General features: G+C 39.7%; 1 protein-coding gene across 1 annotated transcript; it reads left to right on the top strand.

Moving 5' to 3' along the window:
• Window positions 1-1,414: 1,414 nt before the first annotated feature.
• Window positions 1,415-13,254, top strand: alg12 (ALG12 alpha-1,6-mannosyltransferase). Its single transcript, XM_062996454.1, has 9 exons — window positions 1,415-1,573; window positions 3,784-3,916; window positions 4,009-4,182; window positions 5,321-5,515; window positions 5,585-5,690; window positions 7,147-7,368; window positions 9,894-10,063; window positions 10,161-10,236; window positions 12,905-13,254. Exons 1-9 carry the CDS (start codon window positions 1,415-1,417, stop codon window positions 13,143-13,145), a joined length of 1,476 nt encoding a protein of 491 aa, XP_062852524.1. The 3' UTR covers window positions 13,146-13,254.

Genomic DNA, 13,254 nt, shown 5'->3' on the forward strand with positions numbered 1-13,254 from the left:
GTATATGTTGACGGATATGCAAAGCTAAAAACACATGCCGGTTTCAGTGCACTCTTACTTCCGCATTGTTCCACGGATACAATTGTGGCTGCATTTGATTGGATGAGTGGAGCGATCGGTCAAAGTGAGAACCAATGAAATGCGGCCACGCACGGGCCTTATATTTAAACTTAATCATAGCAGATTTTTACGTTACTTTTAAATGTATGATAATATAAAGTGAAGTATTTAAATGAACAAAACTCTTAAATGTATTGTTTTAAATCAGTGTTTAAAACTGATAAGGATTAAAATCCAAATGTATTAATTATGGCACTCGACCAAATCAAGCCTCTCACTATATACACAGATGAAGCATAACATTATGACCTCCTTCCTAATATTGTGTTGGTCCCCCTTTTGCTGCCAAAACAGCCCTGACCCGTCGAGACCCCCAGACCCCTGAAGATGTACTGTGGTATCTGGCACCAAGATGTTAGCAGCTTTCTGTTAGATCCTTTATATATATATAATTTTACCATGCCAACTTTAACTTTTAATCTGCACCTAATCACTGCATTATGTAATTTTATATAAATTGCTTTAAAAACTATATAAAAACAATTCTTTATCAGTATATATAAAAAGAGCTTTATTTACATTATAGTGAGGCACAGTGGCTCAGTGGGTAGCATTGTCGCCTCACAGCAAGAAGGTCCTGGGTTTGATTCCCAGGTGGGGCGGTTCGGGTCCCTTCTGTGTGGAGTTTGCATGTTCTCCCCGTGTCTGCTTGGGTTTCCTCACACAGTCCAAAGACATGAAGTGAGGTGAATTGGAGATACAAAATTGTCCAGGACTGTGTTTGACATTGAACTTGTGAACTGATGTATCTTGTGTAATGAGTATAACTACCTGTTCTGTCATTAATGTAACCAACGTGTGTAAAACATGACGTTAGAATCCTAATAAATAAATAAATGAATAAACATTCCTATTATCTGCATCCTGTGTTTCTAGGTTATACTGGACACAGTGTGACCAAGACCATAATTAAGTGGTTAGTAAAAATAAACTATGATTTTTCACCTATTTATTTATTTAAACTGTTTTTATAATTTGTTATTTTTATTATTTTTTTATGTATAAACCCACGTTATGACATTTTATATAATTAAGACCAACTTGATTTAAAAACAATAAAAACAATTCTTTATCGGTATATAATAAAAAAGCTTTATTTACACTATAAGATGAATATTTATACAACTTGATAGCATTGCAACTTAATAGCAATCATTAAACATTAACGTTTTAGCTAATAAATAAATCTAATATCCACCCAAAAACACAAACATTCAAACACGTTCACTTTATTTCACTGTAAACCTTGAGGCTGTAGGCGGACGCGCATGCGCAGTTACAGTACAGTACAATCATGGCGCGGAAGAGAAATCGTTCTGAGCTCCGTCTGTTTGTTTTGTTAATACTTGTTGTTTTGCTGCATTTAATAGTTTGTCCTTTTACTAAAGTCGAGGAGAGTTTCAACCTGCAAGCCATTCATGACATTATTTACTACAGACTTGATTTAGAGAAGGTAAGTAATAGCAGGTTTCACCTCTGACTTGTAGTTTGAAGGGAGTTTACTTTCACCTGAGACGTGTGTGTGTGTGTGTGTGTGTGTGTGTGTGTGTGTGTGTGTGTGTGTGTGTGTGTAGTGTGTGTAGTGTGTGTGTGTGTCCTCTGGGTTTCACTAATTTATATAGTTGTCCCTTTTCTGTGACAAATTCATTGGAACACGTGACTTTAACAAATTTGTTTATTTGGAATTTTCTGGAACAAAATGACCAAATTTGTTATGTTATACTTACACGTACAGGAACTTGATGATTCCTTTGCTAGTATAATGATTTCTATAATGTCTTTACCTTTGTAGGATTGATTTCGAATTTCTTGTGATTTTGACTACATTGACGACAGCTGGTAACTTCTCTGTGCCCATATAAATAGGGCAGTTATATTAAGCGACAAGCTCTGAATGGAGAATGTGATGAATGCTCTGTTAAGATCTCAGAAGGTAAATCATACATGGTCAGGTTTATATTAGAAGATACTAGGGCTGGGCGGTATTGGCAAAAATTTGTATCACGGTATTTTTTTAAGATTCTGACGGTTTCACGGTATATGACGATATGTTTTATTTCTGTATGACTGGGACTTTAGATATGTATGTGGCTTATTCTACTGTCATAAGTACATAGAATATAAAAAGTTGTTTTTATATATAATAAAGGTTTTGAGTACTGTAAGTTTTGCTCGGCTCCACAAAATGATATTATATATGATGGAATCAGTATACGTGAAACAGTTGCAATAAATAAAATTTTTATTGTTTATTTGATATTTAAGTGTTGTACAATTACCCTTAGCTCTCCCTTTAACAAATAAAACGATGTTTGAAAAGTGGACGACTTTATATATCTCCGCTTCCAGTTTTCTTATAACGTTGAAATAGCAACTAACATCAAGTATTTTCACCCAGTAAGACAAACCTGGAATCCAGTGTTTTGATTTTTGCTCTGAAAACTAATTTCTCGACTGTCTATAGACGAATCGTGTCCTTGCATATGTGGATTGTTACTGAGTTCGTGTGGCTCGACAAACCGTGCAGTATGCAGTGTTTTAGTCTGCCGACTTGCCTCATTTCTTTGGCAGGTACTTCTGGTGCATATTTGTTCTTCCTCTCTTCATCCTCCATCTGTTTTTGTTTATTTGTTTTCACCATATTGAGGAAACCTCTCTCATCTGTTAACACTGTCACGTTAACTGGCTAACTACTTAATCTGCACGGCGCTCCATAGCACTTTTAGTGGCGAACAATATTATATGATGTGCAGTGATTTTGGCAGTGTTTAATGCATTGACTGCATTTGGCTGATTTGTTGTAATTAAAAGCAAGACAGTGATTAATGAATGCTAAAACAACATTTTATGGTGTTCTAAACAACACAAATGTGCTGAAACCCTGTCAAAACAAAAGTATAGGTAGAACAGAATTATTATGTATGTTTTTGAGGATAGATTAGTAAGAGCATGGTTAGTTTCCATTTACCTTCTTTAGAAAGGAGTGATAAAGGTCGTCGACTTTTAAGGACAGCGAAAGACAGGAGACGCTAGTTCAGAGAAGAGTGTTGATGTCTTTTCTGAGTAGTGATTGGTGAGTCAAGACCATCCTTGAAGGATACAATGTACAGAACAGGGTTTAATAAATTCTCTCATGTAGAGGCTCGAAATGACAAATAACTGGACAGGAATCGGGTCGATTTCCATAAAAAGATTGCTAATGATTTTATTGCCATTACATGTAATGAAGCATATTATTGTGCAGATGGTGTACAGTCTATAGCTGTGCTAAAAATATCTTAAAATCGAAAAGGCTCAGATATAAATATGATGTTGACCATTTGTACTAAATAATTTGTACTAAATGTCACTACTGTGTATCATCCATCTACAAACTTGATCTGGCATAGTTTTTACTCCGGATGCTCTTTCTGTTGCAACCCATTCTATTTATCAGGCTTGGGACCAGCACCAAGGGTGCACTGATTTGTGTCCTCTCAATGGCTAGGTTCACGAAACACCATGTGCTTTCAGTATTAGTGACCCAAGCCCAGGCTTCAAACCCCTAGAACTCCGGCTCTGTTGACCATTTATTTTATCTAAGTCTAATGATCAAGGTGGCAGATAAAGGTAAATCTCAGTCTCAAATCGAATTACAAATCCTGCTTTGTCTTTCTTTTTTAGTATGATCATCATGAGTTCCCTGGCGTGGTGCCTCGTACCTTTATTGGCCCGTTGTTCATATCTGCACTCTGCTCACCCATGGCAGCTGTACTCTCCCACTTGGAGGCACCAAAGTTTTACACCCAAATTATGGGTAACTATGTCAGCCTAAATTCATTTGAAATTTAAATTAGGTGTGTTTACATCCTGATATTAATATGTGATTGATATTTTTACTTTCTACAGTACGGGGCGTTTTGGGATTTTGTGTCTGCTTGGCCCTGTGGCAAATGCAGAAAGAGGTGAAGAGACAGTTCGGGTCTCGGGTCTCGTGCTTTTTCTGTCTTATCTGCATCTCGCAGTTCCATCTGATGTTTTACAGCACCAGGACTCTGCCAAATATATTTGCCCTTCCTATAGGTATGTATGTATGCATAAATGCAGTTTATAAAGTCCAGAAAATGAGTTTGGAATGACAATGACCCAAAATGATAAGATATTATATGTCAGTGATTGGTGCATTTTTTACACCTACATGTATTTACTTGATCATGTTGTATAATGATACATTATGTACATCTTTGTCTTGCCATGGTCAAAACATGAAAATGTATTTATCTGCCCATTTTCTAGCTTATAATACAAAAAAATTAAAATAAATAAACAAATAAGCACTTGCTGTATTTATAAAAAGGATTATTAATGCATTGCCTTTGTAAGAACAGACGTGTTTAACTAGGATTTGGTACAACAAAAATCCTCTATTCTATTCCCTCGGCTGCTCCCGTTAGGGGTCACCTGCGGATCATAATCCGCATTATTGATTTGGCACAGTTTTTACACCAGATTCCTTTCCTGACACAACCCTCCCCATTCATCAGGGCTTGGGACCAGCACTACAATGCACTGGTTTATGCATCCTAGCGGCTAGGTACCTATAGGACAATTCAGTGTCTCCAATTAGCCTGGCTGCATGTTTTTGGACTGTGGGAGGAAACCGGAGCACCCGGAGGTAACCCAGGCAGACACAGGGAGAACATGCAAACTCCACACAGACAGGACCCGGACCGCCTCACCTGGGGATCGAACCCAGGACCTTCTTGCTGTGAGGCGACAGTGCTACTCACATAGCCACCGTGCCACCCAACAAAAATCCTTTATTAAAGCGTGTGAAAATGTATCAGTTACAGTATATAACGCTCTAGGGTGATTAGGGTGATTTAATCCTCATTAGTGTGGAGTTTTCTATGTATTTCTTATATTTTTAAGAAAACATGCAGTAGGTTGATTGGATGCTTTAAATTAAGTGAATAAGAGTGAGTGTGTGTCCAAATACTTTTGGCCATATAGTGTATTTTTTAACTTGTCATATTTTTAAAAATTAATCAGTTTTTATGGGACAGATTTATTGTGCCTTTCATGTAAATTTCTGATTGAGGTTATCTAGAGTCTAGTACAACTGAAATGCTTCACTGTCTTACTTAGAACTGATCAGAATTAGTTTTGTGCAGTGAAGTTCAGCATATTTCAGATTATTTACTAAAACTTGATTCTACAGTTTTGCTGGCATTCACATCCTGGATGGCCCAGAGACACGGTCAGTTCATCATGCTCTCTGCCTTCGTCATCATCGTGTTCCGTTCAGAGCTGTGTCTCCTACTTGGACTGATGCTCTTGGTGTCACTTCTATCCAGGAAACTCAAGATCCCAAAGCTGCTCTGCTATGCCATACCTGCTGGCATTTTAGCACTAGGTGAGTGTTGGTTAAAATGAGTTAAATGATGTTTTCATGCTCCATTTCTGAACTTCAGCTTTGTTGCAGGTCTTACTGTTGCTGTCGACTCGGTGTTCTGGAGGAAGCTGCTCTGGCCTGAGGGTGAGGTGCTCTGGTACAACACCTTCCTGAACAAAAGCTCCAACTGGGGAATATCCTTTTGAACATTGAGTTCCAACAAAGCTGAATCAGTTCATCTGGACCAAACTTTGTGCATCAACATACTATGAGTAGTTCAGTTATACGCAAATATTTTTTCTAGTAGTTTGACAACACAGTAATTCTTTTTTTTGTTTTGTTTATGCAATTTCTCCCCTTTTTCCCCGACTTTTAGCGTATCCAATTACCCAACTGAGTTATGCTTCCTGTTTACTGATGCTGATCCACGCCTTGGTTGAGGAGAGCCGAAACTGACACATGGCCCCTCCAACACGTGTGCAGTAGCCGACTGCATCTTTTCACCTGCACGAGGCGAGTTCATATGCGAATCAGCTTTGTGTACGGATAGCCACACCCTGATCAACGCATTATCCCTCGACTGCAGTCACCAAGGTTGTAATTGCATCAGTTATGACAAATTCCCATCCGGCTCTCATCTGTATGAACAACAGCCAATCGTTGTTTGTGTGGGCGCCCAGCCCAGCCAGATGGCAGAGTTTCAAACCGACGAGTTTGAAATGTCAGCTCTGGTGTGCTAGCGTGTTTTATCGCTGCGCCACCTGAGCGCTGACAACACAATAATTCTTACATTTCTGGCATTATCATTGAAAGCAATTTGTGCAACTGTGGGTTAAGAGCCTTGCTTAGGGGCCCAACAGTGGCAACTTGGTGGTGATGGGGCTTGAACCAGCAACCTTTGGATTACTAGTCAAGTACCTTAACCGCTGAGCTACCACTGCCTGTTTCACACTTTTTCATAATTTTTTTCATACCCTTTTTTTAAAGCAACAGTCAAGAACGCTCAGGTGGCACAGCGTTAAAACACACTAGCACACCAGAGCTGACATTTCAAACTCGATAGTTCGAATCTCTGAGCTGAGTGTCTACACGAACAATGATTGGCTTGTTGTTCAAGGGTGGGTCCCGGAGGGAATTCCTCATAACTGATGCAAGTACGACCTCTGCTGGCAGATTGATGACGATGTATGACGATGTATAATGTGGACAGGGTGTGTCTCTCTGTACACAAAGCTGATCAACATATGAACTCATGCAGGTGAAAAGATGCAGTCGGCTACTGCACATGTATTGGAGGGGGCGTGTGATAGTAATGGCTCTCCTCAATCAGGGTGGAGGTAAACATCAGTAGAGAGGAGGCATAATGCAATAGGGTAATTGGATATGATTTGATCAGGCAGAAAATTGGGGGAAAATGCAAAAAGTTAGGCACTATGGGATAGCTTGCATTAAGTTAGGGTGGTTATTTATTATACATATAGGTATAATGTAGGTGTTTTGTGCAACACTGCAGAAATTATGCACTTCTATTATTTTGTACCATCACTGCCTGATCACTACCACATTTCCCCGTTTGGCATCTTTTGTGAAGAAACATGAAGCATCTTTGTGTATGTGCTTTGTATGTCCTTGACTTTGTTGTGTCAGTAAACCTCACCTTTCCTCTGGTACTTCTACTCTGCTGTCCCTCGAGCCCTCGGCTTCACCATCCTCCTCGTACCGTTTGGGCTTTTGGATAGGCGGATGCGCACACTGCTGATGCCAGCGATGGGTTTCATCCTGCTCTACTCCATCCTGCCACACAAGGAGCTGCGCTTCATCATCTACACAGTTCCTGTCTTCAATATAGTGGCTGCTCAGGGCTGTTCTGTCATGTAAGTTATTCACTTTTTATTTACTGTGTCTGACTGACTATCTGTCACATGTTTTGACTTTCTTTTTAATTTGCCAGTTTTGGTGTTGAGGTTCCCATGAATTGTAGCTTCCCTGTGAAAACACAAACAGAATGTAGAGAGCATTAATATGGACAGCATAGTTATGATACATAGTTTGGCAAAATATGAGATTGATTGTAACAATAATTCTGCAAAAATAAGCAAAATATATTTTAAAAAAACACTTATTATTAGTAGTATTATAAAAGAAACTGAAATTTAACGTATTTATGTATTTTACTATTGTTATTATTTTTTGCATTTTTCCAATTTTCCTCCCAATCTATCCAATGACCCGATTGCATCACGCTTCCTCTCTACTGATGTTGATCTCCACCCTGGTTGAGGAGAGCCATGACTAACACACGCCCCCTCCGACACGTGTGCAGTAGCTGACTGCATCTTTTCACCTGCACAAGGCGAGTTCATATGCGAATCAGCTTTGTGTACGGAGAGCCACACCCTCATCAACGCATGCAGGCAGCATCAATCAGCCAGCAGAAGTTGTAATTGCATCAGTTCTAAAGTCCTGTCCGGCACCCCCCTTGAACAACAGCCAATCGTTGTTCATGTAGGCGCCCAGCTTGCTGGATGGCGGAGCTGAGTTTCGGGCCGACGAGTTCAAAATATAAGCTCTGGTGTGCTAGCTTTTTTTTTTTTATCGCTGTGCCACCTGAGTGCCCCAATATTTATTATTTTTTAAAATAAGAACTGAGCTATACAATGCTTGTTTTTCTTTATCTCCTAGTCTAGTCATTTTCAGTTCTCGATTGTGAATCTGCTGCCGTTTGCACAAGCCCAATCTGATCAAGGAGAGCCGGATCATCTCTCGCCCCCTATGTCATGTGTCCAGTTTGCGGTTGCTTCTTATTACCTGCCAGTGTTGGGTTCCCACACAGAGCCGTTTTGAGTACAGATAGACACACTGGCAGTTCAGATTACTGAAGTACATATAAACTTGGCAAGCCATAGCTTAGTGGTTAAGGTACTGGACTACTAGTTGGGCTGGGTATCGCCACTAATTTCCTGGATCGATTCGATTCCGATTCACAAGGTCCCGATTCGATTCGATCTTCGATTCGATTTTCGATTCATTTTCGATTCAACACATTTAGGCATATTTGAGTTACATTAACAGGTTTTGTTTAAATATGTACAGATGTTCAGAGAACGAATGTGATAATTGTACAAAGAACACATTAAAAATATTTGTTTTTACATAAATAAGTAATCCACAACAAAAAACAGTAACATTAATTTTTTTTTATTATTATTATTTTATATGTCTGACACGCTACAACAGTGTATGTGTAATGTAAACATACACCTGGCTGTTGCACAGCTTATGCCAAGTTCACACTACACAACTTTCTGATTTGCCGGGTCACTGTACAGTTCACACTGCACGACTGATGGGTGATGGGGGGGTTTCACATCTACACCATCTATCACCAGGAGGAATCTCAGATGAGTCTGTCTGGTCTCCCAAACTACGTTTCGTCACAAAAGCACACGTGAGAAGTGACGAGGGGTTTAATGAAACCACGTCCTAAAATACACTCCAACAAGTAGCGAGCGATCAAAGTTTGTGCGCTGATGAGCAGCGTAATATCAAAGAGAAAAAAATAAAGGAATCTGAGTGGATTTGGCAACACGACCAACAGGGATTGTTCTGAAGTTGGAGGTTAATAAATATTTTGTTTTGTAGAGAACGATAACTATATTACGCCCCTGCTCCACTTGTTTACAACCTCTCCCGTGTGTTTCCCCTCGCTGTTTCACATTGATTAAGAGCCGAGTTGCTCCCGAGCCGGCAAATCTAGCGCAGACCAGTAGCCGAAAATCAGGGCAGAAATCATGTAGTGTGAACCAGGCATTACTGGAGCTTCTGCCATGCTAAACTGATGTGCAGGTCAGATCTCGTTGCACGAAAAAACAGCGGCTGGTCACGCGAGATAAAAGAAGGTAACAGATTTCCGTGTACACCGTAAAAAGGGGCTCATTTAAAAGATCGATCTCGCGTTTATATGAATCGATATCGGATCATTCAAATAAAGATCGATTCGAATCGAAAAATCGATTTTATAAACCCACCCCTATGGACTAGTAATCAGAAGGTTGCTGGTTCAAGTCACACCACTGCCAGGTTGCTGCTTTTGGGCCCTTGAGCAAGGTCCTTAACCCTCAATTGCTCAGACTGTATACTGTAACTATACTGTAAGTCGCTTTGGATAAAGGCGAAAATGTAAATGTGAACCTAAAAATTAGATCGTCATACGCTGCATGCCTTGCATTCATCAGATTACTGTATGCATGCAAACACACTCGGTGATCAGACTGTGTGTATGTAGTAGCAGATACAGTGTACGGAAGAGGAACTGCAGGACCAGCACTGGGTAATACTTTCTGTGTATTAGTCTTGCATCATCAGGAAGCTGAATCTTGTTTTCTTCTTTTTCTTTCAGTTTAAACAACTACAAGAAGTCACAGCTTTATAAAATCGGGTCTCTGGTTGTAATCTGCCATTTGGTGGCAAACTGCGTGTACTCAGGTGTTTCGTTATACGTTTCACAACACAACTACCCAGGAGGCAAAGCCATTCAGGAACTGCACAAATTAGTGCCAGCTAGTTTAGGTATGTATCTTCTAGTAGTAGCTAAGAAATAAGCTTTAAATTTTAAGCTAAAATTTAAAGTAAAAACTAATCAGGTGACTTTTTGGTTTCTCTCCAGACGTGTCCGTACACATAGACGTTCTCGCAGCACAGACTGGAGTCTCACGCTTCACGGAGCTGAATAGCAGGTGGAAGTAAGTACTCTTAAAAACTGGTTTCAGATGTCACACATGAGTCCTTCTGTGTGAAAAGTGCAATTTAAATGTAATTTAATACACATCATGTGTGTACGGTTGTTTTACACTTGGACATTTATCCCCAGGTGGGGCGGTCCGGGTCCTTTCTGTGTGGAGCATGTTCTCCCTGTGTCCATGTGGGTTTCCTCCGGGTGCTCCGGTTTCCTCCCACAATCCAAAGACATGCAAGTGAGGTGAATTGGAGACACTAAATTGTCCATGACTGTGTTTGATATAACCTTGTGAACTGATGAACCTTGTGTAATGAGTAACTACCGTTCCTGTCATAAAGGTAACCAAGGGTGTGAAACATGATGTTAAAATCCTAATAAACAAACAAACAAACGTGGTACATAGCTGTATTCAGGTGGGGATGACCCACCTACCATGGTATTCGCAAGCCATCTTTTCATTGCCTCCTATCTATGCCAGGAGTTATAATATAATATAATTAAAATCCTAATAAACAAACAAATACACATGGACGTTTACTAAATTAATCAACCGGAAAACCTTGGGCAAAAGGCAGGAATAACCTGGACAGAGCGCCAGTCCACTGTGGGCCATATTCCACCAATAAACCCCATCTTTTCAGTCATATCTGTGTAAAATTCAGCAGGTCCATAGTACCTCTGAGATCTGTGTTTGAATCTCAGCCGTGCTGTCTGCTACATATGAGGGTGATGTGGGGGGTGGCACCCTGTCCAAGGTATGTTGATAGGCAAGGTGCCAAAATAAATTATATTCTATACATCTGAAGCAAAAAGTATAAATACAGTTTGATTAAAACACTTTTTTATTCCTCATTCTGGACTAGGGATGTAACGATGTACCACAATCCAGTTAATAACCGATTCAAAAATTTCACAATTCAAATCGATTTAACATGTAAAATGAATCGATATTCACTTTAAACAGCAGAGGGCACTGGCGCTATACACCTCGCCTGGTTGACGTCACTGGCGCTATATGCCTGGTTGCCAAATTCGGGGTTTTTCAGCCAAATTGGGCTTAATTCAAAATTGTTTCGCATAGTTTGTACCTACCTCAGAAATGAAAGGACATTCATTATTTAGATGAATAAAAGATAATCACAAATACAGTATTTTATTTTATTTTTTAAGAGAAATAATAAAAGGAATTTTTTGTCTTCAATTTCAGTTTAAAAAAAATCGTATCGTGAACCCAGTATCGTGAATCGCATCGTGGGTAGTGTATTGTTAGATCCCTATTCTGGACAGATAGCTTGCTTGTGCAGCTCACAAACACAAATAAATACAGATTTGTGTCATAGAGTACAGGCATGAGAAGCATAACATCTGTTAGGGCAGTGTCCGACCACATATTAGGTCATGGTCCCATATGGTTATAGTTCAGAAAGAACAGAACATAGTGGACGTAACCGGACAAAAAACAGCTTCCTACACACAACAAAGCATCTTGGCTTTTTAGTCAATACACATCCTAATCACATGACGTCTTCTTTCACAGACGGTATCATTAAAGTTACATGGTACATAGCAATATTCAGGTGGGGATGACCCACCTACCATGGTATTCGCAAGCCATCTTTTCATTGCCTCCATCTATGCAAGGAGTAAAATATAAAAATAATTCTTGGTCTTTTGCTCAGATAGTTTAAAGATATTTGGCTGAAGTTTAAATTATTTGATGGAAACAAGTTCAAGTTAAATGGAAACACAGGTGACCTTCATGTTAATTGTCTGAGCTTTTTTTATTGCTAATACGGGGTAGCACGGTGGCTCAGTGGGTAGCACTGTCACCTCACAGCAAGAAGGTCCTGGGTTCAATAGATAGGTGGGGCGGTCTGGGTCTTTTCTGTGTGGAGTTTGCATGTTCTCCCCTCCGGGAGTCCCGGTTTCCTCCTACAGTCCAAAGACATGCTAGTGAGGTGAATTGAAGATACAAATTTGTCCATGACTGTGTTTGATATTAAACTTGTGAACTGATGAATCTTGTGTAATGAGTAATTACCGTTTCTGTCATGAATGTAACCAAAGTGTAAAACATGACGTTAAAACTCCTGATAAATAAATAAATATTGCTAATATGTGTTGTAATTCCGCTAGCACACCAGCACAGAGATTCTGAACTCCTTGGTTCGAAACTCGGCATTGCCACCGGTCGGCTGAGCGCCATCTAGCGGGCATAATTGGCAGTGCTTGCAGGGAGAGATGACCGGACTATGTGGGTGGGGTCTTTAAACGCTGTGTAAGGACCCTGATTGGCAGATAGAGAGGCGCCTGTGCAGAATGCATGGGTGAAAAAGGGTTCCGCTAAGGACTGCACGCGGGTCGGAGGAGGCGTGAGCAGCAATACCCACCTCGACCGCAATCAGAGATCCCTCAGCAGCAGAAGACAAATTAAATACACTAAATTGGGAGAAAATGGGAAAAATTTATTTAAAAAAATTATAATAATAATTGTAATGTGCAGTCTAATTCAACATAAAGTTGCAAAGGATGTGTATTTTTCCTGGCATTCTTTGGATTTTGGGGATAGCAGTTACCACAAAGGTTGAGAACCACAGAGTTCTGTGTGGAATAACTGATTTTACTCACATTAACATCACTTAAGTCTCATTAAAACGTCGTTGTATTTTCAGGTATGACAAGAGAGAAGACCTGGAACCTGGAGATTTACTTATGAACACTTACTCACATATACTGATGGAATCCAACACAACCAGAATATCTTTGCTTAGCAGCTCTCACAAACCTCTACTATTTATCCAAGGATTTAAGCGTCGGGTACTGAATATTACCCAGTTTCCACCAGTCAGTATTAAACTGGAGGATAAGTTAGTTCTTCTGGAAAGAGTGGGACAATCCAAGACCAGCAGATGATGTAAAGAACAATGGATGGACTTATAAGGGTTAAGGTTGAATGTATGTGTAACTATACTTGAATATATAGGGTTTTTTTTTTATAGAATAAAAATCTATCAATTTTTAA

The sequence above is a fragment of the Trichomycterus rosablanca genome, chromosome 1, assembly GCF_030014385.1.
Source record: "Trichomycterus rosablanca isolate fTriRos1 chromosome 1, fTriRos1.hap1, whole genome shotgun sequence".
Classification (NCBI taxonomy): Eukaryota; Metazoa; Chordata; class Actinopteri; order Siluriformes; family Trichomycteridae; genus Trichomycterus; species Trichomycterus rosablanca.

Bases quoted from the DNA above. Each gene is read 5' to 3' on its own strand.
- alg12 (XM_062996454.1), top strand. From the start codon at position 1,415: ATGGCGCGGAAGAGAAATCGTTCTGAGCTCCGTCTGTTTGTTTTGTTA. The intron at 5,516-5,584 runs GTGAGTGTTGGT...GCTTTGTTGCAG, and splicing joins TGCTGGCATTTTAGCACTAG to GTCTTACTGTTGCTGTCGAC. The intron at 5,691-7,146 runs ATCCTTTTGAAC...GTGTCAGTAAAC, and splicing joins AAAAGCTCCAACTGGGGAAT to CTCACCTTTCCTCTGGTACT.